The sequence below is a fragment of the Hippocampus guttulatus genome, chromosome 5 (genome assembly GCF_054856545.1).
Source record: "Hippocampus guttulatus isolate MCC_2025c chromosome 5, RoL_Hgut_1.0, whole genome shotgun sequence".
Lineage (NCBI taxonomy): Eukaryota > Metazoa > Chordata > Actinopteri > Syngnathiformes > Syngnathidae > Hippocampus > Hippocampus guttulatus.
In genome coordinates, this window is record NC_141265.1 from 11,660,528 (window position 1) to 11,686,283 (window position 25,756).

Genomic DNA, 25,756 nt, shown 5'->3' on the forward strand with positions numbered 1-25,756 from the left:
TAGTATTTTCTCATTTTTATTCATTTTTGTCCCTTTGACTCAGCTCAGCAGGAGGGCAGCACCCTCCATTGACAAGCCGCCACTGGTCTTAACACTTACATTGGCAATACACACGCACGCGCGTGCACACACACACACACACAATTTACAGTTTCATCACAAAAGCGCACACACGGTTGCGATGGGTGGATTTGAAGCACGGCAGGTGATTGCATCTGTAGTGTCACATGATCTTGACCACAGGGAAGTACTTGTGAGCCGTGAAGTCAAACTCGGGCAAAACCTGGTGATTCAAATGCAACGGAATTCAAGTGACATAGTGGTAATAAGAATTCTAGTTATCCATACCATGGTCTCCTTCTTGTGTCCTCCAGCCAGGAGTTTGGTCACCACAAAGTTGGGTTTGGCCACTCTCAGAATACCGTTCACCTGCGATCACACAACACAAAAATGTTTATTCATCAAATCTACATGGATTGTACGTATGCATGTTGAGGTGCGCGTACCAAAAACAGCCTTTGAATAAAATGGTTTCAATCTTTACATTCTATTTAATCATGTTATTACTGCATGGGCAACTGCGACCACTCCCACCATATTTTTTTAATAAAGCCCAAAGATTCTTAAAAAAACAAGGCCAATATTTTATTATATAATATTTAAAAATGTCAATTGATTTTTGTATGTACAAAAATGTACAAAATGAGTTATTCCACTGGACGTTGGTTTCTTTATTCAGCAGCTTTGTGTCGTCCTTGAACGGTCATTTTGTGCATTTTCCTTTCCACTTGAAAAAAAATACAGCAGCTGCTTATTTTACTGTTTACTTCAAACTCTTTGATGTTGAATAGTGGATCTTTTTTTACATGCATAGAGAAATGTAATCTGTTTTGTTTTGGGGAGGAGGGGCCAATGGATGACCGGTAATGGCATTTTTGTTCATTTGCGACATGAGTAAATTGGAATAACTTAAGGTCGTAAGCAAATATAAATGAATGTTCAGACCTCCGAGTCCGGGCTGGGGACGTTTTCCAGGATGAACTTAGCCTGCTGGAAGTGTTTGCTGGCAGCCAGATAGAGGTCGGCAGAGCCCGGAGCAGGATTGTACTTCTTCAGGTCAGACATTTCCTGTGGAGTGGAGGGCGTTCATCCTTTTACATTCTCACTGAACTGAAATCTCACAAGGTTTGTCGACATGATGTGTGATGATGCTTTGAAGGTTAAAGCGTCATAGATAACAATATAATATGATACCTTTCCCTCCAATACTTCCAAAATTCCCCAATCTTAACTCTGTGAAAATGTTCTGCAAGTGTCTCAGCACTTTATAACTCAAACCCTGATAAAAGAAACCCTACAAGTCCAAAGCAAAAGCACCCACCTTGAATTGTATGTAGTGTACGGGCGGCGGGGTGACGACGCTGTTGAAGGGTGCAAAGCGGTGCTTGTAGCGAACCTGCTCGCTGTCCAACTCGAACTGAGGCTTGTGCACCTTGCCGTCCATGTCCAGTGCCACCATTGTCTGATCGCAGGGTGAACGAGGGTTACTGACTGACAAACTGAGCGGAGGTCAAAGAAAGGTGGCGCTGTTGTACCTTGTACATGCCGGCACACATGTTCTGGTAGGCTTGACTCATGGTGATCTCTTTGCTCAGGGGACGAACTGCACACAAATTGTGAAGCAATGCTACATTCATAAGGCACACTGTCGGCTTTTGAGACAATTGAATGCTTTTGGGTGCGCCTAATATTGCGGAAAATACGGTACCTATACATGAGCAAATATATACATTTATTAAAATATATGCTACAGGAATGCTAAATTGTCAGATTGCTTTTTTTCATGGAGGGGGGAAAAGAAAAACCATGTACCTTTCTTCTTCTTCTTGCTCTTTTTGCTACTGCGTCCCTTCACCTGCTCCTCCAGGATCCTCTCCTCGGCCATCTGTGACGCATCCGCTCTGCTCAGCGTGGACATCAGCCACGCATACAGAAACTCCGACAGATACCTGCGCAACGACGAGCCGTTAAGTCGGTTCACTTGAGGGCAGCTGTCGCGGCTACGAGGGCTGAGCGGCGTACCAGTAGACGTAATAGTACTCGTGCATGCTGTAGAGCTCGAGCTCAAAGCCGCTGAGCAGGTACTGGATCATGATCCTCAGGTTGTGGTAGAGGATCCAGGTACCCAGGCAGGCCAAGTGCTGCCGCTGGGGCTCATACTTGATCAGCAGGCTGTGAAGGGCTGCGTCAACCTTCTCTGCCTGCCGGTGAGAGGGGTAGGGGGGACACACGTGGCTACTGTATTGTACTGTATTAGTGAAATCTCGGGGGCGGGGGGGGGGTCGCTCAGTGAGATACCACCACCTTTGTTTTTTCTTATGGGGTAAAAAAAACTGTCTCAGCATGGATCACGTTACTTCTTAGGTGATCGATATTTGTTTTCGTATTGCGTACTATCGTCAAGGTAATGTCACCTCATCCTGCAAGGTAGCAAACTCTTCCAGAATGTGACCCAGCTTGTCCCGTTGCCGAGCTCGGTTGTGTCCGTGGATCTGGATGAGGCTGCAGAACGGCTGGCAAAAATCAACCGGAAGATAATAGGATGCAAGTTACGTCAATGAAGAAGAGTGACTGGGCAGGAAGCAGAGAGAACAGCTCAAATACCCTGGAACAGTGTGTGACAAAAGAGTCGATGTAGTCTTTGGCCTGGTGATTGTTGAACAGACAGCACCTGCACACACGAGACACGCACAAGTACCATAACTATTTCCTCTGGTGGAATAACGGATGCCTCACAGTTAGAGGTTCTGCGTTTTTAATTTCTGATGCATGTACTCTGTAAACACGCATGTTCGATTCACTGAAGGCTCTCAATTGTCCATCGGTGCGAATACGAGTAGTTATGTTGCTAGGCCAATGGAAAAAAATTGACAAACATGCTCACTAGGTTCTCTGAATGACAAAGGCCACAAGACGGAGAGATTTAGAGCAACAGCAAGTCGGGAACAGGAACAGCAAGCCATGGGCGGGAACAATAGAATGAAACTCTGTATTCATTACAAAATGCAAGACGAGAAAGCAGATGCACAGGTGGATGTAGTGATGGCCTCCATGCACAGGATTTCAAGATCCAGAAATCTCAGACTTACTTATATGAAAGGACGGGTGGGCTGACGAAGTATCGGAGGGCGTCTTTGATCATGTCCTGCATCAGATGGGTGCCAAATACTTTCTTGTTGTCAATCAGAAAGGTCGTCTAGATGGACCACAACAATCACGTTCAGTGTCCACAGTGCCTTAACAAGCATACGCTCGGGCCTGAGCTCACCTGAAGTAGAGATCTGGACAGCACGCAAGGAGACTGCTCGCTGAACTCACAGAAAAAGTCCTATAGTTCAGTGTAACCAAGATAATAAAGCAGAAGACATTCACAATATGTAAAAATATATACTGTACTTTTTTTTTCACTTTCTGACATGAAATCAAAATAATTTTTCCTGTTTGGATGACCGAGATTATTTTTATTTGCTAAATGCCAGAAAAATGTGAGAAGGCAGAAACGTTTACTATGATCTCATGTCAGCTAGTAAAAAAAAAAAAAAAAAAAGCATCTGCATTTTTATATCGTGGATGTAAACTTTTGGTTTCAACTTGCATTAGGTACAATCCTCCGCCATTACCAGAATGCCGTGCAGGTTGGTGGTGTTGATGACGTCACAGACGGTCTTGATGCGCTCGATGAGTTTGCCGAAGTAAGCCACCATGTCCTCCCTCTTGATGATTTTGGCATAGCGAGGGAAAGTGGGTGGCAGCAGGCGCTGGTTGACCAGTGGTTCGAAGCCCATCATGATGGGGTGATCTGCCATTATAATATTTTTTATTCCCCCCAAAAACTAGCCGAGCAAGTCATTTTTATTAAAAATACATATTAGACGTGTGAGTTTTTTTTTTTTTTTTTGTTAACCTCCTTTGGTGGTGTCGTTCTGTGACTGGATGCCGTGTTGCACGCTAGAATGAATGGCTGACAGGAGGTCAGCTGCCTGGGCGACAAGCTTCTGGGCCTCCCCCACCGAGCTGGTCTGTTACACAACACAAACGTGTCACTCACTTCCGTGCCTTTTTTTGAAGGGGAACTTAGCCAAGTTACCTCTTTCTTGGTGAAGGCGATCAGTGCCGTTAAGAGAAGACGTGTGAACTTGATGCGGTTGAACAACGCCAAGTATTGCTGGTGCTGGAAGTAACACACACACAGGAACAGCAATTTAGGGAACATTAGCAACAAGTCGGTGCTTCCCTTACAAAAAAAAGTAGTGGAAGTAGAAACAACAAGTTGGGAACATGATCTGATTTCCCTGGCAAATTTTATTCACGAGACACACTAAATATTTGCTGTCTGTGCAAGAAAGGGAAGCTACATGTTTATTTAGCTTCTATAAGACAATAAAAGCAGTGATGGATGACCCACTACTCGATCATTTAAAAAAAAGAACTGGTCTAGCTATTTGTAGTGAGCCTCTATTATCCAACACATCTGAAGCTGTCCACACACTTATCTGCTAGCGTTTATGTATCCCAAAAGACAATCACCTCCAGCTCCACCTCGGGGTTTCGCTGCTCGCCCTGACGACTGCGTGTGCTCTGAAAGGTGGACGCAAAAACAAAACATAAAACACCGAAGGAGGCGGCAGGCACGGCGGGTTAACCATGATCAATAGATTACCTTGACTTTCTTCTGTAACTCATCCTCCACATCTTTCAGCATACCTGGAAGACAAGTGGGGCGACGGTATTGATCTTTGCTCTTGTTTGACCTTTTCGGATGAGACAACATGCGAAAGCGTAACCATGTTGTACCTGTCACCCGCAGGTCAGTGACATTGTTGGCCATCCTGAAGCCGTACGTCATGGCCTGGAAGTCCTCCTACAGAAACAAAGAGCAGATGTCACTCCCGGGTTCGTCCTCCCACACATCCATGAAGGTATCGAACCTACGGCCCACCTCTTCAAACACAGCTGCCTTGTTGACTTTCTCCCGTGCAATGTCACAAATTTTCAAAATGCCCAGGGCGAAGGCCTTGAGGGCGGGCTCCTCAATTAAGTCCGGATTGTGGACATACAGGCAAGTGAACACCGTCTGAGCCAGGGAGTGGCCCTCCAGCCATGTGATCTGCACCCGGTCACACGTACAGTACATGTTCAAACATTTGCACGGGTACGTTGGTGAGAGATTGTTGAATGTTCAGTGGGAGACTCGCCAAGCAGCAGAAGCACGTGTCCATGATTCCGATGAGTTCAGGGAGGCTCAGATCTTTCACCTTGATGGCGTGTTCCTTCAGGGAATAAAATGGACACTTATGAGGAACATCTAAAGGGGAAGTCAAGTCCAAAATGTTCTTTTCCATAATATGTTCTACGCGCCACTACTCTGATTACATATTAGGGTTGCAAGCCTAGCTTAGTGTTTTTCAAGAGGGTTTCAAACAAGGGTTATGGTTTTAAGGTAGATTTCAAGCCTGTTTTGTCAATTCAAAACTGTGTTACGGTTTCAAACCTGGATTACGAATTCTAAGTTTGGCTGCAAATCCATTTTAGGGTTTCACATTGTGGTTTCGATTCTGAGTTTGTGACAAGGGAAATAATTTCAAATGAGGGTTTCAAAGCTGCTTTCGGATTTCAAACCCAAGTTTGGATTTCAAACAAGGGACACGGTTTCTACTGTGGGCTTCAAGGCTGGGTTGTGGTTTAAAATGAGCGTTTCAAACGTTGTCTTAAACCTGGTTTAGGATTTCACATTATGGCTTTAAGCATGGGTTGAAATTTCAAATCGGGTTTCAAGATTTCAAGCCTGTGTTAGGGTTTCAAGTCTGAGTTTGGGTTTCAAGCTAAGGTTTAAGGTCTGTTGTAAGGAAAAACTTTGCTCTCCGTCACGCACATTAAATTGACTTTGTGCGTGCAATGGGCTGTGTTCACATGTGCTCAATGCGAGCAGTGGTGTACCTTTATGGCTTGCTCAAAGTTGAGCACTTTCCGGTTGACTTGGTTCCCGATCATCCCGGCGTCCATCTTGGGATCCATCATCTCGATGGCCGACATGGCCTCAAACAAGCCGAACCTGCCACCGTCAGAAAAGTGTTTTTTGTTGTTGTTGCTGTAAATACACTTAAATCTTCTCTGTTTGAGTATTCTGGTCCTTTCCATACTTACAGCATGTCATGAAGCAACTCCCCAAGGCTCAATTCTACATTAAAAAAAATGAAGGTAAATGTAAAAAGAGAGGAAGACATATCTACCTGATGTCCACTATTATGTACCTTTACAAGAACTCTTGAAATCATGGGTAATGTCCACCCAGTTGGCGTTGTTCTTCATCTTTTCCGGGATGCCCAGACCCCAGCCAGCATCATCCTCTTCCCCCGATGACTTCATCACCATGGTGACAACTGCGCATTCACACACAGAGGACATGAAGAGACACATTTCTTATTAATTTTCCTACCTATCAAATCTAAACGCTACTCTGGCATCACACGAAGAGGCAGCTCATGGTAGGTCAATGGCATGCTTGGCTGCACTAAATACTCTCTGGTTAACTGCAATAGGGGAGAGTGCCCATCACGACTAAACCATGTCTATTTGGATTAAGATAACAATTACTACAGTCACACTACTAGAGAATCACAAGAGCATTTATGTATGTGTGTATGTATGTATTTATTTAATACTGCATTGCTTGCTGCATGTCGAACTGGCTTAGGATAACAATTGAGGCTACAGTGAATTACTATAAAAGAAATTCATGGGAGCATTAAACTACTTTGGAAGTCCTATCTAGAACAAGAGCTCTACTACAACTAAAATAAGTAACGAGAGCAAAAGCAAAAATGTTTTAGGGTTTCAAATTAGAGTTTGAAGAGAACGTCGGGGTTTCAAGCTTGTATTAGGATTTGGAACAAGGATCAGGATCTCAAATTAGGGGTTCAAAGCAGACTGACATGTCTAACTGGGTTTGGATAACGATTCCAGTCAATTATTATAACAGATTCGCAAAATCAGAGGACGTTACTACTTTAGACAGATTCTAATCTGGAAGATTCGTGCCAGTATCATTTACTTTCCAACTAAATAAACAAACAAACAGTGACAGTTCACAATAACTTGATTTATCATGCAACGGAGTGAAAGAAAGGAACATGTACACACACACTGTTTGGTTAATGAAAGTAAATGACTGGAGGGACATAGGCAATACGAAAATATGTACGATTCTACAAAAAGATGCAGAGCTAGCTAGAGGCAGTAATGCTAAATAGCCCATTTTGTCTTAGGTAACATGTTTATATTTATTGTTTTAACCATCCAAGTCCCACACATGAATAATAACAGTTTAAAAGTGTTGCTTTGACTGAAATCCGATACATACCTTATTGTTTTTAATAGCCATGTAGCTTTAGCTTGAAGGGGAATAATTTCACGGGACCTACAGCCCACACACACACAATAATATGACGTCATCAGGAAACCTAAATTGCTGGGATTTGTAGTTTTTTGGCATCCCGTTCAAAACCCAGCCCCCGCGGGACACTTCCCGCTTGTAATTCACCGCCCAATGCTGAAGATTATACCATAAGTGTTGTATTTGGTGACGACCATGGCGCACTGGCTGTATCAAAGGCGTATGAGCACGTAAAACCGCAGTAAGAGTCGTACTCTCGCGTGGCTCGCTCACTTTGACAGCCTCTCTCTCTCTGACAGTCTTGGGGCTGCCACTCATCACAACATCACCAGGGCGTTTCAGCCAGCCAGCCAGACGAAACACACTATTACACAATAAATACACACCGTTTAGCTGCCGCCGTTATCTCAGGAGGACAGCCGTTCCTTGCTTCGGAGGTAAGTCATCCCATCCTCCGTACGGCGCCGCCCGGGTTGACCGCTTTGTCTTAACGCGGCGGGGGCGTTCTTAAAATCGGCTTTCTTGTGAGCTCAGTCCGGCGGTAACAGACTCACTCGTCCGCGACGGCAGGTGCAGCGGCCCCCGGGCAGCTAACGCTTGTAGCCTCTTGAGTGTTTTCTTACGCCCTTCCAGACAGTTACGGCGACTTGGTTACCAGCGGCGGTCTCGTGTTTCATCTACGTTGTTATTTCACTTTGCTTTGTGATGGATTTGTAAGGGGGTCATAGGAAGGCTATCAGCCATTTTTCAAATTGCAATGGCTGTCAAGTGACAGAAAGACCTGATAGTAACAACAACGTCAAGCTCGCTTGATAAATATTTAAACAGGGCTTGGAAACCTGCAATTGTAAATCAGTCCACAAGGCCCCCAAAACATAAGTGCCCATGTCTAATAACAATAAAAGGAAGTTCCCAATTCTCATCCCTTACTTCAACCATTTGGCCCAATCTTTTTTTTTTCTTATTGCTTAGTATTTACTTTATGTGACCGTTTGTCAACCTTAATTAGAAATAAATATATTTTCCCCCATGCAGACCCACATTTACCAAAATACATAATACATGCAAAATAAAGTACATAAAATGCATGAAATTGCTACAAATTGGCTATTTTTATTTATTTGCTTATTTATTTATTTTTAGAAAAAGAGTCATGCTATGACTTGTTGGGGAAAAATTGCTATGTTTGGTGTATGGTGGCAAGGCATTCAACTCTGCTCACTCACAACAAGCAGCGATTCAGTCATTGTGAGTAAATCTTCAAAAAAGAGACTTCAAGCATTTTGATGCAACTCCGAGTCAAGTTTAATGTCACAAACAAAAAGACACACTTGGTATGTAAAACGACTGCATGATTTGCATTCAAGTCAACTAACTTAATGCTAATGAATAGCGACTAATGGGGGTGATATAATGTTTTCAGGATTAGAGGCTTGTACACAATCGGTGCAGTAACACATATAGACAATCTAATTTAATAACAGTTACAGGCATGTGTTCTTTATCCTATGCGAAAAGCAGGTACGATTACTGCAGATTACTGGGTTACTTCCAGTAGTTGAATGAAACTCTTCTTCATTGTCTGTATGACTACATTGTCTTTTCACACCGCACTTGGTTTTCAATGCGTTTGTCGCGGGGCAACAGGCATGGATGACAACACCCGAGTCCCAGCTTGCCCATATTTGGAAGTGCTTTTGTGGCACCCAACCAGGAAGTAACCAGCATATATCGTGCACCCAAACATTTTATCATGAACTAAATATAACACAGAACACTTTAATTTAGTGCAACAAGCAGGGATCATGAAGCCCTTTGCCAGGAAAGGATATGCCTGAATGAATAAAACAAATATATTAAAACAGTTGCCTCTGACTGTTGTCAATACAAATTGACTCGTGACCCATTTTGGTGCCCATTCAACAGCAACACAGCTGCATGTTGTCCTGCAATGACACATTATACACTCAATGAAAGCATGATATTGTTAAGATTCAATGTACTACTGATGCACTTCTAAAACGGTTTATGACTGGCCTTATTTTGCCTCTCAAGTGCTCCCGTATTGGCTCCGTTCACTCAAGCCACTTAGTTTTGAAACTGCATGCATTCAGTGTTTATGTCTTTCATAGACGACATGCCACGTTGATGTGACGAAAATGAACAAACCGAAGATGGCCTCAGAGAAGGGGTGAGTGTTTTTTTTTTTTACTTTAAAAGCCCAATTTCATCCAAGCAAAATGATGCCATTTGTCCACGCTTCTACTCTTTCATACTGTTACGCACCCTTGAGTGCGTTCTCATACCTATTGAACTCCCAGTGTAGCACCAATGCTTGTTTTGTGTCCTATTATTTATTTTTGTGCACAAAAACTTCACGTGAATGAGGTTAACATGGGCAATTATGCAGAGGCTTTTTGTTATTGTCACAATTCTCCATTTTAAAATTATGTGTGTTATGCAAATGTATAATGTACATTTACTCAATGTTGCAAGAAAGAACTGTAATGCTATGCTACAAGAAAAAATATTATGCACCAAATTGAAACTATATGGGAATTAAATCACTGCAAATTTCCCCAGTGTGGGACAAATAAAGGTTATCTTATCTTATCTTATTATAAGGGGGAAAAAAGTTACTGCAAAAATTTGTAATATTTCCAAAGGAAAAAAATAATCCTAGGAGAAAATAAAAATGTTAAACAATCATTTTTTTAATGTTAAAACATGACTTTTATGAGAATAAAGCTGTTATGTTTTTTTTTTGTAGACTCAAAAGTGAAGAGGAAACAGAGGATTAGAGCTGAGGCAGGGTTTAATGACAAAAAAAGCATAGTGTATGAGCAGGGTGCAGGAGAAATTTCTTAGTGAAGCGATGGGCTCTTTTGGGTGTGCTTAGTAAATGTGGGACTTTGGTGACAAGGTGGAACAAGGCTGGACCAAGGATTCGGCAGCAAGCCGTGTGGAGGTATGAGTGAGAAGGAAAAGAGTAAAAGAGGACACTGTCGAACACGCAGCTACACCCCGTTGTGTTCGCCAACATACCACTTCCAGAAGTGGGAATCATCTGGCACCTGCATAAAGATCAGGCAGGCACTTAGACCGAGTTGATGACTGATCAACTGATTGCAAGTGGAGAGTGAATGAGTGCCCTCTAGGAACAGATCTGCCCAGCCTGAAACAAAAAACAAAAAAACAAAATAAAGTTGTACTTAAGGGAATAAAGAAAAAAAACTTTTATACAATTTTATTTATAATGTCACAAGAAAATTGCTTTACAAGATTAAAGCCATGGTTTTGTGAGTAGGGGACCCCCCCCTGGTTTTGTGAGTAGGGGACCCCCCCCCCCCCACCCAACCCCCCAAAAGTCTTAATATCAAAACTGTTCATATACAAGAAAAATTAAACAAAACCCTTTTTGGACAAATATTCCACATTTGCAATATTACAATCTTTTGTGAATTAAGTCATTTTTTAAAGTGAGAATACATTCATAAATACAAAGAAATTCTCAAGATTATGAAACATGACCAAATCTCATGATACTCGGAGGATAACTATTTCCAGAATATTTTAATGAGAATAACGAGTAACATAATATGAGGAAATGCTTCGGTATTTCTTTTTAGTGTGGCCCTCATGACCCTTCATGTATAACTGATGCAATGTGTTTATTTGGGCATGTATTGAACGCTCTTATGCGCTCGCTTGCCATTTTTACTTGCGCTGTCCCCAGTGTGCACTCTTCTCTGCTGTGTCTTTATAAGGACATGGGGAACATTGAGCTGCGCTGGGTACAACTTGGATTCTCTTCTCTTGCCGTACCAAGCAGCAACCTTTCACCCCGCTCATCCAGCTGATCAAAAGGCCTTGCCCTAAACTTTCTGAAATCGTGTCTACCAAAGTCCACATTGCAGACCCTGGTGTTTTGCTAGTTCTATAAATACCACCCCTGTCTGTTGGAACATGGCTGTTTTAAATGCAGCCTTGTTATTAATCATTCGCCCATGAGGATTAAAATTTTGTTGTTGTTGTTGATGTCATTATGAAACCCGTTGATTATTTGTTTTGTGTATCAAGTGTCATTTTGGAGCCTGGGCTGTCTTTGAACTGAACAGGGATAAACTAAGAGAACACAGAATTTAAATGGCTAACCTCAGATGACCCTGATGTATCCCAACGGGATGTTATTCCCAAACATTCCAATACACAAATAAATGGATGAAAGCAATGCTGTGCTCGGTTTCTACTCTACAGTGCAGTTGTTTTTTTGCACAAAACTCAAAATTCAAGCAAATTCAATCCAATTGATGGTCACACTCATTTCTCTCCCAGTGTTCCCAGTAACTCCAGAGTGCAGATCCTGCTGACCCAGCTGGAGAAGATGACCGGGGACTCCATGGTGAGGGATCCTGAGATGGCGCGGCAGATCACCTCCAAGCTCCTACATCTTATACAGACACAAGGTAAGCACTCACGAATAATAAATCTATACACTGTATTGTACAATATCTTTAACTAATAGGTGCCATTGGTCTACCGGGTGGCAGAAAGAGATTGATGACTGCTGACTTGAAATTCAGTCCGTGACAAAAATGTATGTTAGCGATATTTAGGAAGCAGTATTTTTCCATTTCAAAATTAATGCATTCGAAACCTATGGGTGAGGAGGAATAATGTAGTGAATACTGTATCAAAAATTGTTTTACAATTCATCTAAATTGTAATTTCATTATTGGCTCAAGAACAATGATTAATATGCCAAACATCGCATTTGCAAGATTCCGACATAGCGGAAGAACCATTTCGCTTATGCACCAAGCATCTGAATTTTTTGTGGTTCTGTCCTCCCTGAGTGTGCTTTAAGCTGTTTAATGACACTCCAGTTGGAGTTTACTGTAAAACTAAACACACAACAAAAATAGTTACACACATTGTCTATTTAAATACAAGACATTTAGTTAATAACACATTGCTAGAGCTGATGCTCAAGGGAGTGTAAAGTCCCATTGACATGCTAATGAGAAATTAGCATCGACTTCGTGACATTCCTTCAAATAACGAATTTGCCGAGGCAACACATGAAGCCATTTCCACATGATATGCCATGCAGTAGGATATCCAAGGGCCCAGGTTCTCACACTAAGTGCCAAGACGTGTGAAAATAAAAATATAACAACAAAATAAAAAAAACTAAATATGATAAAGAGAAGCAAGATGCAATGCAGCAAAGGTGTGGCTGCAGCAGAATGAAAATGCAAGTCTGGATTTCCACATGATAGTAATTTTGGACTTGATGAATAGAATACAATTTTCAAGAATAACGTGTTCAATATGCAGGGGGAATATAGGCACGGGGGTATAATCGTAGTTTGGAATAGTTAGGAGTTGAAATCAATGAAAAATTCTTTTTTAAATTAATCGTGATTTCAATATCACTCAAAATAGTGATTCGAATTTTTTTTCCATAATCGCCAAGCCCACGTGCACAGAAGATCGAAAGACTGCCTCGAGGTGGAGTAGCCTCTTCTAAAGGGACACTGGAAAGCTTGTGTCAAGAACACGCGTTGTCGAGGATCCAAGTGCAGGGAAGTAGTGAGGCAAGGCAGGTGCTCTCTCAAAAAAGTATTTGATTTCAAAAAACTTAAAAAGGAACACAAGGCACTTTGGAATCACCCCAAAGGTCCAAAAGACTAGATTCAAAGAAAAATAGACTAATCTTACGAGGACGTAACATAACAACTGACAAGAAGAACAAACCAAAGTGAAACTGGTTTTGCAAGCGTGAATGAAGGTGTGGATGTGGTTCTCTGTTGGAGCCAAAACATCAAGTATAATGGACACCAGCCTAATTGTTTAACACAGCCTTAAAACTACACGACGAGTAGCCTTATATAGTGTGTTTCATTTTAAAGGTTGGATAAATACTGAAATAGTTTCACAAATTGTTGACTCAAGCCTTAAATCTGTCAACATACTACCTACTGTCCTACCGCTGCTAATATACTGACCTCTCGTGGCATGTACTACACAGCACAAAACATGAGCCCCACTTGGGTGAAAATCCTGCAGTTACTGAAGTGAAATCACACGTGATGTCACGCATGTCACACACAATATCAAGTAACATTTTTTTCGGAAAACACCCGATGCATCTTTCTGAAAATGTGTACAAACTTTAAGGTTGAGGATTAAGTAAAAGAACTCATTGGTATTAGTGATAATAATACAAATAACTAAAATGTATAGAGTAAGGGCCAAGGACTCTCTTAAATGATTAAATCACTGCATTTATGATTAGCGTATTGTTTATTTTCTTACATCTTGTTAATGTATTGATTAATCTTTATTAATTTGTTTGTTTTTATTTAATTTTGATAAGTTATTACATCAGTCTTTTCTGTGCCAATAACTGAATTAAAAAAAGATAAAAATGAAATGGGAGTCAACTTTACCTTTCATCGTGAGATTGGGATGGACGGGATAAACATTTCACGGGAGCATACAAGAATGGGATTGACCAGTACGAAAACAAAATAACCTCGGACAGATACACAGCCATTTTTAATGCAGATGACCTGCGAAGTGGAAGCAGCCCTCCAGTGGGAGTCTTTCTGAACGGGAGCAGGACGGGAGTGGGAGTTATTTTCACTAGGGAGTGGGACGGGACAGGATTTTTAAAAACTATAGTCCGGGACTTTGCTGGGATGGGTCCCATGTCCCCCTCTAGTGGTCAGAGATGCTTCTCAGTTCTTGTCTGTGTTCAAAAATGGTATTTTGAGCCATGGAGGCCACCATATAGTACCTCTCACTTTTCTGGAATTTGAACGTGGTTATACCTCCCTACTATGACGAATGGGTGCAGCAAGAATGTCGTATGTCTCTCACGCCCGCTCATGCTCCCCCTTCCTCCCTGTCTGTCAGCTGTTCCTCTCATCTGCAACACACACACACACACACTTAGCAACACCACCCCCCCTATAGGGTGTGTGACGCTAGTACCGATCTGTTTGGCGGTAACTGTAAACCCTGGGCTGCAATTTGGTGTCCTCAGGTTTCGCGTTTAAAGTGTGCGAGACTTGCAGGTCAAGAACAAGGATGACAGCGGGATTTTTTTTAGTGGACTGTCTAATGTGTCTTGAGAGGCACATTACTCAAGTTGTTTCTCATTTTGTTGCCCCGCCTCATGGTTCCCCATGCTGATTGGGAAAAATATGTGAAGTTACAGTATGTTGTTATTTTTTTAAGACAACACATGGCATATTTTGTGCAGACAGACGGTGTTCTATGTGCAGTCAGGACATGCTGCTTTGGAAATACAATTAGCAAAAAATAAGTGTTTGAGAACCTATAAATGGAACGCCGCTACACCAGGAGGTACTGCGGCGACCACCCTGACTCTTCAGGTAAAGTTACATCGAACGGTTCAGATGATTTCTACAAAATGTGTGGCACTCACAAATGTTTCAAGTTACTCACATAAAAGTGAAGTGAAAGACAAGTGACAGCATAAAAAAGAAATAAATACCACAAAATACAAAATGCCACACAAATTTTGTCCAAATGATATGCATCGAACCAGCCTGACCTAGTGACATGTTGTGGTGACTGCAAAGAAAGTTCCAGTAGACGGATGAACGGCTGTCTCCTGTTTGTCTCGCAGAGAAGACATCGAAGGAGGTGATGTCCAAAGGCACCAGCGGCATGGAGGTCATCCTGACTTCACTGGAGGTCAGTTGGCACCACTTCACGCACATGACTGCTTGCCAGTCTACCTACCTAACTACCTACTGTACATACCGGCTCCTCCTAACCCTACTATCCACCTCGCCCATCTACCAACGTACTCATGTAACTTCCTACCAACCAACCAAACCTACTTAGCCACCAACCTCCCTACGTATCTTTAGATGTCATTACCTGCAGATGTACTTAATGAATTGTCTAATGGGTTTTGCATATCAAACAAGAATAAAAACCTCTAAATAAACAATACACATACTGTCATGAATGTCAAGTTTTTTTTCCTTTTTTTTTTTTTTGATCATTTGCAAAAGCTAATTCATGACAATCTGACTCTTAACAGACCACCCGGGACATCCAGACGATTCTGAACATCCTATGCATTCTCAGCGAACTACTGACCTTGGGTGAGAAAAGATGTATGTCGATATTTTCTCCATCTTTTCTGTGGAGTTTATTACAGTGAGTTTGAGCCTATCCCATCTGATTTTGGCTTTGAGGCGGGGTACGCCCTGAAATGGTTGTTGGGCACAGATAGACAAGCGTTCACTTCCGCATTTACAAATAAATACAATTTAAAGTCGACGATGAACGTAGCATTTATTTCGTTGGAATATGGGAGGAAGCTGCAGTACCTGTACTAACCACTACTTTCCTGCTCTCCTTAAAAACAGCATAACATGCAGTAATCCCCTCCGAGTATCAGTTATCCAATAAAAACAGACTTGGAGGACAGTGATGGTGACAAAGCCCTGCTGGATGTAGCAGGAAAAACACGAGTGATGACCCCACTAAAAATGATTAGAACTGCGTGTAGTAGTTTACTACACTCGATAAAACCAAAGTAATTAAATATCATTTCGAACTTGTTTTACAACTTTACACCTAAAAAAGAAATGGATGATTTGGTCGAGAAAAAAAAATGCACCAAACGTGTGCATGTATGTGCACATGCAGCGAAGACTGTCCTTAACTTCTACTGACAGTCCAGGCTAAACTTAGTTCCTGCCTAACATAACAACAACAGCTTGACTCTCAGTTGAGGTGTTTCACTTCTACATACTTCCTCAGCACCATTCCTGAACTCCCATATTTTCCTTTGATACTATCGTGTGCAGAGGTGTCAAACATACGGCCCGCGGGCCGGAAACCGGCCCCCAAGGAGGTTCAATCTGGCCCGCATGATAATTTAAAAGTGAAAAAAAAATGCATTAAAGACACAGAATGAATATTTTTAATAAAATGCAATTCATGGATTATCCGCTAGGGGCAGACCGTTTTGATCAGAGTAGAAGACAACATTGTTTTGATCAGAGAACAAAACAGTCTCAATCTGCCCCTGAGACAGACCCAACACAGCAGACGGTATCAATGCGCCAATGCTTCTTTATACCAAAACAAAGGAAATACATGATATTTTGGTTATTTATAGTAGAGTATGCTATAATGTTAATGGTCCGGCCCACATGACATCTGCCGAGTCCGTATGTGGCCCACAATGTGAAATGAGTTTGACACGCCTGATCGTGTGGCATAGATTAGAAAGAGCACGAAAAGTACAAAACGGTAAATTTTTCATTGACGAGCCAGTGATTGGTTCCACAGGGAAAAAAAAAACTGAATAGGTGAATAGTGAACTGCAGATACATGGGGGATTACTCTACTTTTACTATGTAGTGTGGAAATGAAATCTGTTTGAAGGGATTAAATATTCTATTACATCCCATAAAAAAATCTGAGGATGCCTGGTGGGATCACTATTTCTAATCATTTTAGTTTTTAAGTTTTCTGCCACTAGTAATACAGCACCATTTTACACCGGGTTTCTCCATCTCCCTTGCCACTTTTTTTATGGACTACATTTTACCGTTACTAGTTATAATCATTACATTCAAAATGTTTTACTTGCGGTAATCTCTTTGTTATTTTAGGCAAAGGACGCAGGGTGGGGGCCTTTGTATCAAAAGGAGGAACAGCCGTCTTACTCCGCATTCTAATCAATGCCAACAAAGAGTTTCACCCCAACGAGGAGCTCATGTTGCATCTTCACTCCCTACTGGCCAAGGTGGGCCCGAAAGGTAGGATGTTTTGCAAAGACCATACGGGGGAATATGTTCCACATCCACCTGCAAAAGGCTAAAATCTGTGAGATAGTTGTACACTTCCCACATACTTTAAACTTAGTAAAACACACTTATATATCTACTGTAGTGTCAGTGCCTTTAAGAGGTCGGGCTTGTCGGGATGGGTGGTGACATTTCCGGGTGAGTGGCTGGCCGTGAGCTGTGGCCGACAGAATCTCCTGCTACAGTGTGCTCATTGTATGTATTTAACTGTTCTTCTGGACTTCATTGAACTGCTGAAAAGTGCATTGATGAAGATAGCACTCCTTTCGAACATGCAGGGGCATTACAGTAAGCAAGCGTACTGTCCTGTAAAATCCTGCGGGAAAAAAACGATTTCTATAAACTGCAGGTTTTTACTCTATAGCATAGGTGTCAAACTCAGGTCCTGGAGGGCCGCTGTCCTGCATGTTTTCCAAGTCTCCCTGTTGCAACAGACCTGATTCAAATGATCAGCTCATCAGCAAGCTCTGTGGAAGCCTGACATTGAACCTGCTCATTTGAATCAAGTGTGTTGCAACAGATAGGCTCCAGCACCCCCCACGACCCTAGTGAGGATCAAGCGGTTCGGAAAATGGATGGATGAGGGTGTTGCAACAGGGAAACTTGGAAAACATGCAGGACAGTGGCCCTCCAGGACCTGTGTTTGACACCTATGCTCTATAGGGATGGATATCTATGACAGACAAGTGACATGTGAACCACGATATTGCGAAGGATCAGTACATTGTACAAAAGGTAGGACTAGCGCATTGCATTGCTGAGCTTTAAGCCTGTGTGTGTGTTGTGTGTGTGTGTGTGTGTGTGTGTGTGTTGTATAGACAGGAAGTTGGGCGTAAAGGCGCGTCTGACTGGTGCTCTGCACGTCACAATAACCCTGATCAAGAAGAACCTCCACAATGTCAAGCTGGTCCTGCCCTGTTTGCAGGTTCTTAGGGTGTACTCGGCCAACAGTAAGTCAATTGGAACTTTGCTCAATTGTCATTCATTCTCCAAGAAAAAAAAACAACGACATTTTGTTTGATGTTTGTTTTTACTTGTGCTCTGTGAAGTTGTGAACGCCATAGCCCTGGGCAAAAGCGGAGCCATCGACATGATGTTCAAGATTGTGGCACCGTACAGCAAGAAGAACGCAAGCCTGATTAAGTACGTATTTGGACGACAACTAAATGAATCTACACGACCAAAAGGTTCTTTTTTAAATGCATGTTTGTAAATGAGCTATTCAAGAAACCCAATTCCAATTAAGTCGGAACGTTGTGTTAAAAATAAATAAAAACAGAAAACAAATGATTTGCAAATCATGTTCAACCTATGTTTAATTGACTAAAATGTTTCATGCAGATCCGCTAATCTAAACACAGTATTCTGATTAATGTTGAGTTTGTGGAGTATGAGTTAAGAAGTAAAATCCACCCGTTTTTACCCATCTCAGAAAGTGGCTATTTTTCCACTTGCTGTCGACTGACGATGACATCATAGTTGGTCAGAGCTCATTTAATAACCAATCATGGCTTAGCTTCATGAAACAAGTGAGCCAAGGTCGGTTGTTACCTATTCAGTTGCAGTCTGGACACAGAGGATATAACATTTCTTGTCCTGGAAGGAGCCTTGGACTATCTCGAAGTCTCCAAAAACTCCACAAAAAGTCATTGAGTGCGCAGCACTGAGTAGTCCTTGCCTCTCCCAATACTGCAGCTCATCCCATGGTGGTCATGGTAACAAAAACTGTACTCTTCATTTGATAGAACAGCCTAATTTGTGAAAAAAAAAATGTCTCGTGTCTCCTTAGCTGCATTTGTAATGATGTTCCCTGCGTTTGACTCTGCAGGGTCGCTGTGGATGCACTTGTTGCTCTGCTCAAATCCAGTGAGTATTGATTTTACCGGGTGCACTGGTTGTGCCCACGTGACAGTCTGATGTCAAGCTGTTCTGAACTGCGGGTGGGCTCAAAACAATTTCCTTGATTGATAATTAGGATGGATGATCACAACTGCTTCAAAATTGATGCTGCAAGTAATAATGCAAGCCTGGATGCAAGGGTTTGAACACATACAGGGAAGCAACAGCACTAAAACAAATGAAACAAAAATAAAATGGTCACTTAAAAGAATCAATCAGCAGACAGATGGGAATGGAACTGAGACTAAAATATTGATACTGATTTTTTTTAATTTTTATGCAAACAAGGGTATTTTATCAAATATGCAATAACAGGAAATTACACAATATTTACACAACTAATATGAAATCATCACTGTTTTTTGTTGTGTTTTAGTTTTATTTTTTCACTTTTATTTATATAAAAAAATAATTTGGGGGGGGGGGGAGTATTGTGGCATTAAGATCTTATTCTCTACTTCAATTTGTCTACAAGGTAGTAGAAGTAATTTCTTGAATCATCTTATCTGGTACTAATCAGGCCTGAGTTTGGAAATTGAATTCAGCTTTCCAAAAATTGCAGTTAACCATAGTGACCCATTATTTAACAATTAGTTTTTCCCAAAAGGACAGATTGGTTGGATTTTTTTCATCTTTATAAAACCATCAATTAAGCACCTGCATTTTGTATTCACTTGGTTGTCCCTCTGAGCGACAATATATCATGTGATATATGTATATGATAAATAAAGAGGCAAAAAGAAAAATCTGAAATCAGGAAAGGAGCAAATGCTTTTTCATGTGCCTGTAATTCATTGTATCTTCTCATCCTCCATCCAGAAACAAATGCTCGGCGAACAGTCGAGGGTGACTACGTTCCCACCCTGCTCGCCCTCTACCTGGACTGGCATCGCAACGACACGTGGCATCGTCATACGGTGATCCGCAAGGGACTCCTGGGCTGTCTGCGCAATGTCACCAACATCAAGTTGGGCAGGCGGGCGTTTACGAAAGCAGATGGCATGCGCATTCTGTACAACTCTTCCACCGTGAGTGAGAGTATTGAGTGAATGCCAACACACTACAGTCCTCCAAAAAAGTTTGGGTTGTTTGGCTGACGGGTAAAATATTAGTATGGCCCTAAATTGCACTGTAACTTTTACTAGTGAGCATAATTTGAGCATTTTTAATTTTTTGAGCACGTCTTCTCGAACAAGGTGCTTGAATTTAAAATTCACAGCAGGTGTTCAATCCATGAATGGACTAATTTTCTAGAGTGCACACTGGCATTCCGTCTTCCGTGCACTCTGAATGAACCAGTGTAGGCTTGGGGCGGATTTTCAAATGCACCCTATACTGTTCACATTTCGACATTTTGAGATCAAAAGGATTCCTAATAACTGATCATCAGTAAACCACCATTATGGGCCCTCAAAAAGGATGATGTGAGAGGGAAGCGTCATCAGCAGGTTTCAATAGCGATCCAAAGAAACCGGAAGGTAGAGAAGCAAACATCCTTGGTGTTTGCTTCTATCTATTGGTGGAATGTAATTACCGGTATTTGGCCTTCATCGTGCATTTTACGTTCATACTGAAATGTCCTCTTATGAGTAGTGCTATTTCCACTGTGGTATTTTTTCCAGGAGTGCCTCTCGGTGCGCACCTTGGATCCTCTTGTCAATGGCTCAAGTCTCATCATGAGGAAGTGCTTCCCCAAAAACCGCCTGCCTTTGCCGACCATCAAGTCGGCTTTCCATTATCAGCTGGAACACGTGCTGGCTTCAGGGCCTGTCGCACAGCTATACAGCCAACCTCCCGGAGGTAAGAAAACATGCACCAAAAACATGACGGAGGGTTGGGGGGGGGGGGGTCTCCGTACAATTCATGGACACATATGCACACTCAATGTTTCTCACACACTGCTACACTTACAGGAAGAACACATACGCAGCTCAGCAAGCCCTTAAAGAAGGGTAAGACTATTCAAGACAAGCAGAGAATAACATTTACCATTCATCATCCCTGCATGAATCATTACTAAACTCGTGGTATACATGCATCATATAATGCTCGTTTCATGCTCTCAAAGATCATTGTGCAACAATATAGCTCGTCTACCCCCCAGGACTCCTTGTATACAATGCTGTTGCTACAGAGATTAAGTTGAACTATTCAGTTTTTCCCATTGGAAATAATTTAGGTTGAACAAATCTGTTTCAGGCTCAAACTTTCTCCATCATCAAACTTTTATTAACGAAACATGCAATGTTTCAACCCTGCTGTTTAGATTTTTTTTTCCACAACAAATTTGTTCTCAAATAACCCAAGGCGTGTTTAATAAATAATTAAAACAAATCTGTGTGTGTGTGTGTGTGTGTGTGTACACATATGATCTGCTTAATGAAAGAGCAAAATGACAAAAATAAGGCCAGCAAAAAGTGTCATTCTAATTTTAAGAAAATATTTTCTTTGCTTTTAAAACTTTAAAATGGGGGTCAAATTGACTAGCAGTTTAACAGGCGGGTTAATATACATTTCACTGTGACGTACTCAACCACTGTTAATTCGTAATATAAGATCAAAATAAAAATATCAAACGATAGATTTAAACCACGAACACCAACCGTCGTCTATTAACTTTCACTGAAGTTGAATACACGATTATTCATCTTGTATGTACTTGAAGAAATGTTCAACTTTCTTCAAAAAACATTATCATTTGATCATGGCTGCACGTATTTTGTGTTTGGAGACATCCTGGTGACCCCTCACAAGAATAATATGTGCCATTTTTAAGGGTAATAAGTAATGCGCTGTGTGTATGTGTGTCCCACCAGTGGACGACGTGGTGGATGAAAGTGACGATAACGAGGATAACGAGGACACGGAGGCAGACACGGAGAACGAGGAAGATGAGAACGATTGTCGCTCCCTGGTAACTCTTAAACTGGTTTCTTTTCTTGCCTCTACGTATACAAACGCCCACATACTGTCGTGCATTTCATTTATACAGAATGACGACATTGAAAAAGATATAAACAAGCTAAGCCCCCAGAAGATCCCGAGCCGACCTTACGAAGAGTTAAAAGTCTATGAGAAATTCTTCATGGAGTTGTCTCAAGACTTCCAGGTAAGGCTGAACGATTTTGAAAAACAATATAATTGTAATTACACATACTCCGAACAATATGTGAGTATGTCGACTGCACTTTTTAAGCACTGAACTTATCAAGACACTAACTAACTAACTACTGAATACGAATAATAATAATAAAATCGTGAACCTCCAAGAACGGAGGCAGACTATAATGTAATAAGTCACGTGCAGTAGCATCCAGGAGCCTGAAGACAGAGGAAAGAGAAAAAAAAACATTGTGGAGAGTTCACATGAGAATAATATTTTCCACATGTTTTCCACAAAGGGTTTCAACTTTGGATCCTCTACCACATCTTCATCGGCTCAATCTGCTCAGCCCATCGTTGTGCCCACCGCTCAAGTGCCGTCCCCAAATCACGTCACCGCACGGAGCACTGAAGATGTCTGTGACTCTTCTGCTCCCACTCCCGCTCTTCGCCCTTTGCAGCTGGACGCCAGTGATTTTGCCAAGGGCCCCAACAAAAACCAGGAGGCACATAATCAACCGGCGGAGCAGAAACTGCCTAAACGTGTCTCTTTAAATGCGGCTCCGTTGAGAGTCAAACAAAAAGAAACGCCAGTTAGTGCGCTGAAGGCCACGCAGCCCCCTCTGCTTTTGGAGGGCATCGCCATTCGCTGTTTAGCAGGAGGTGGATCAGACTGCGGCTCAGAGGGCGCAGAGGATGAAATCGGCGAAGGGGCTGTCCTGGAGGTACCCGACACAGCTCAGCTTCTCCCTTTGCATGACCTGGACCTTTACGTGAAGATGGTGAAGGGGACAAAGTCTGTGCCGTGCTACACTGAGGTAGCCTACCCGGACTACTTTGGACACGTGGCTCCCACGTATAGAGAGCCCCTTCTGGAGAGGTTGTACGGGGTACAGAGGTGAGAAAACGCAGTTGGTGAAAATCATTTGAACATTTTAATACAAATGACGCAGTCCAGGGAAGTACAGCGATGTAATGGTTCGCGCGCCGGAATGATAGTTGAGAGGTTTTGGGTTCAGGTTTCGGCTTAAGGCTGCTCTTGGTGGAATTTACATGTTCTCCCTGTGGTTATGTGGCGTGGCGTTTCTCCAAGTACTCCTCCCACAATTCCAAAACATGCATGTCAGACTCAAAATTGTTCTTAGCTGTGAATGTGAGAGTGAAGACTGATATAGCCTCCATCTCACTCATGATCAAAATGAGGAGAAACGCTATATTTTGTTCACAATTTGAAACTGTTGCCTGGCATGTCATGCTTTCATTAAAATGTGCCAGGGATTAAGTTATGATATTTTTTTGTCTTGCAGAAATTCGTCTGTTCGACTGCCCCGTTTCATGCAAATGTACCCCTAATCACACTACATTGCAGAATACAGTGAACCACTCAGTTGTTCACCCAAAAACTCCCCTCGTCACTCTTTTAGTGCTCAGGCCGCAATAAAAGTATTAATTTCATGCCCTATTGTGGCTTTTTAGTACCACGGAGCTATGTTGACGTGAGTTGATGTTTTGCCACTGTCTTGGCAATTTCAAGCATTTTCAACAGGGCCGTCAGTTACTTGCCGATGTTTGTTATTCATGGCCGAGCTTGGCCCTTATCCCTAAATAGCGGGCAAACACTTGAAGGCATTTTTTTTAAATCATGGAGACTAGAGACAGAGCCTGTGGGTGGATTACTTGTCCAATCTTTAAGAGAGTACAAACTGATAACACCCACAAAAACCACACAGATCATGTTTTCACTCCCGGAAGCAACATTTCATCACCAAGCCATGAAATCACTTTTTGTGAATTAGTGTGCAGGATTCTTGCCTATGGCATACGCAGCAAACACATTGATGTACTTGTTTAATTTCACACTTGATAGGTAGGCGCTCCAGAAACCCAACTATTTGCATTGGAGTAATTTCAAATTAAAAGTCAAAAAGAACCCATTCTACTTGGTTTGTTCAACCTATTTCATATACGGTCATAGGGACAGAGCCCTACTGTATATTGATTCTCCCCCCTCAAAAAAAGGTTTGTGATTGCTGGGAGATGCCACTAGATTGCGACAAAGCATCTGTTTTCTATTATTCAAGGCTCTGGCCTGACTTAATGGTGCTTCTCCCTTTATGTCTACATAGTTACGTGGCACCACAATGGCATTAAAGCAATATCTCTATATTATACAGGAATTTTGCTGAGCACAAAATCAGTGAATAAGTGAGTTTAGCAGCAACAAAAATGGACAATAGATTACCCCCTCCCACCCCCCCCCCCCCCAAAAAATCAGCAAATATGTGAATTTGCCCACGCCAAACTGTGACTATGCGGAGTTCCAAGTTCCAAAAATGCAATAAAGCTCCTAAATTTGCTCATGTAACCATACAGGTCTAAGATATTCCAGGATATCGAGAGGTTGATTCATCCAAACGACATCATGGATAAAGTCGTTTACGACCTCGACATTCCCAGGTAGGTTTTTAGTTTTTCATCTCATACCTCTTTTTTAGTCTACATTATTTTGAATAGGGCCTTTTATTTATTTATTTAATCTTATTCTATTTTCATTATTTTGCAGTTGTCCCGTGATTGAAAGCAATGGCGAGTCACTGAGGTTCAATTCTCAGTTTGAGTCCGGCAACCTCCGGAAGGCCATTCAGATCAGGAAGTAAGCATGCAGATCCGTTACCATTGTGATGACAAGATGTTCTGTTCATTCGGCACATGATACAGATATTGTGCACAGGTACGAGTACGACCTGATTCTGAACTCGGACATCAACAGCAACCACCACCACCAGTGGTTCTACTTTGAGGTGAGCGGCATGCGTGTGGGAACCACGTACCGCTTCAACATCATCAATTGTGAAAAGTCCAACAGCCAGTTCAATTATGGTGAGATTGCTACTACACTTTTCTTATTATGAAATAAAGTGAAATTACTCAAGATATAAACAGTGGTGCCTTGAAATATTAGTTTAATTTGTTCCCTGACCACGCTTCCGACTCGAAAACCAAATCATGTTCCCTCATTGAAATGAGTGAAAATGTTATGAATCCGTTCTAGCCCCCCCCCCAAAAAAACAACAACCACAACAACACATGATGTAATGTGTTTTTTAAAAGGAAAAATAGCACTTCATTAGAAACACGTACAGTTCCGTGGAGATAGTAGTTGTTCTTCACAGTGGATAAAAATACGTATATGCTTGTGAGTATTGCTGTATTGTCTGTCTACCGTTGTTGCTCCTTCATTTTTGTTCAAATGTCCATGGAATAAAGGATTATAATTTAGTTAGCCCATCTATGGCATTTAGCATTGTTATTTAGCATTTAGCTAAACAGACTTGAAAGCAAAGCTATGTGGTTGTTTCAAATACAAAAGATGTCATTCTCTTCGTTGTACTGTCAATTTAATTTGACAGTAAACTTCAATTGGGGGTGGCAG

General features: G+C 41.8%; 2 protein-coding genes across 5 annotated transcripts in view; one reads left to right on the forward strand and one right to left on the reverse strand.

Moving 5' to 3' along the window:
- On the reverse strand, window positions 1-8,232 carry naa35 (N-alpha-acetyltransferase 35, NatC auxiliary subunit). Of its 2 annotated transcripts, none has more exons than XM_086110715.1 (23): window positions 7,840-8,232; window positions 6,312-6,440; window positions 6,205-6,238; window positions 5,998-6,112; window positions 5,256-5,330; window positions 5,000-5,167; window positions 4,855-4,921; window positions 4,721-4,764; window positions 4,588-4,638; window positions 4,148-4,231; window positions 3,965-4,079; window positions 3,681-3,859; window positions 3,329-3,388; window positions 3,150-3,256; window positions 2,665-2,731; window positions 2,475-2,573; window positions 2,083-2,261; window positions 1,873-2,009; window positions 1,596-1,663; window positions 1,382-1,522; window positions 1,006-1,128; window positions 349-429; window positions 1-283 (listed from the first exon to the last, which is right to left on the reverse strand). In XM_086110715.1, the coding sequence occupies exons 2-23, from the start codon at window positions 6,430-6,432 to the stop codon at window positions 224-226; spliced, it is 2,175 nt and encodes a 724-aa protein (XP_085966841.1). In that variant the 5' UTR covers window positions 6,433-6,440; window positions 7,840-8,232; the 3' UTR covers window positions 1-223. The 2 variants fall into 2 exon arrangements, with proteins under 2 accessions (XP_085966841.1, XP_085966840.1); XM_086110714.1 differs by lacking the exon at window positions 7,840-8,232 and adding an exon at window positions 7,421-7,531.
- The window catches only part of agtpbp1 (ATP/GTP binding carboxypeptidase 1), a 26,307-nt gene continuing 8,136 nt past the window's right edge, over window positions 7,586-25,756 (forward strand). The window contains exons 1-18 of one of the 3 annotated variants that reach the window (XM_086110711.1): window positions 7,586-7,890; window positions 9,586-9,644; window positions 11,789-11,919; window positions 15,117-15,184; window positions 15,540-15,603; window positions 17,128-17,274; window positions 18,141-18,272; window positions 18,372-18,465; window positions 19,151-19,188; window positions 20,041-20,249; window positions 20,844-21,021; window positions 21,135-21,173; window positions 22,038-22,135; window positions 22,214-22,330; window positions 22,623-23,221; window positions 24,697-24,780; window positions 24,887-24,976; window positions 25,055-25,203. In XM_086110711.1, the coding sequence (XP_085966837.1) occupies window positions 9,613-9,644; window positions 11,789-11,919; window positions 15,117-15,184; window positions 15,540-15,603; window positions 17,128-17,274; window positions 18,141-18,272; window positions 18,372-18,465; window positions 19,151-19,188; window positions 20,041-20,249; window positions 20,844-21,021; window positions 21,135-21,173; window positions 22,038-22,135; window positions 22,214-22,330; window positions 22,623-23,221; window positions 24,697-24,780; window positions 24,887-24,976; window positions 25,055-25,203 (2,269 nt within the window). In that variant the 5' untranslated portion in view covers window positions 7,586-7,890; window positions 9,586-9,612. Of the gene's footprint in view, window positions 7,891-9,585; window positions 9,645-11,788; window positions 11,920-15,116; window positions 15,185-15,539; window positions 15,616-17,127; window positions 17,275-18,140; window positions 18,273-18,371; window positions 18,466-19,150; window positions 19,189-20,040; window positions 20,250-20,843; window positions 21,022-21,134; window positions 21,174-22,037; window positions 22,136-22,213; window positions 22,331-22,622; window positions 23,222-24,696; window positions 24,781-24,886; window positions 24,977-25,054; window positions 25,204-25,756 lie in introns of all 3 variants that reach the window. The other 2 variants (XM_086110712.1, XM_086110713.1) reach the window with 2 other exon arrangements.

Bases quoted from the DNA above. Each gene is read 5' to 3' on its own strand.
- naa35 (XM_086110715.1), bottom strand. From the start codon at position 6,432: ATGGTGATGAAGTCATCGGGGGAAGAGGATGATGCTGGCTGGGGTCTG. The intron at 4,765-4,854 runs GTACAACATGGT...CTTGTCTTCCAG, and splicing joins CACTGACCTGCGGGTGACAG to GTATGCTGAAAGATGTGGAG. The intron at 4,080-4,147 runs GTAACTTGGCTA...GTTGTGTAACAG, and splicing joins TCGCCTTCACCAAGAAAGAG to ACCAGCTCGGTGGGGGAGGC.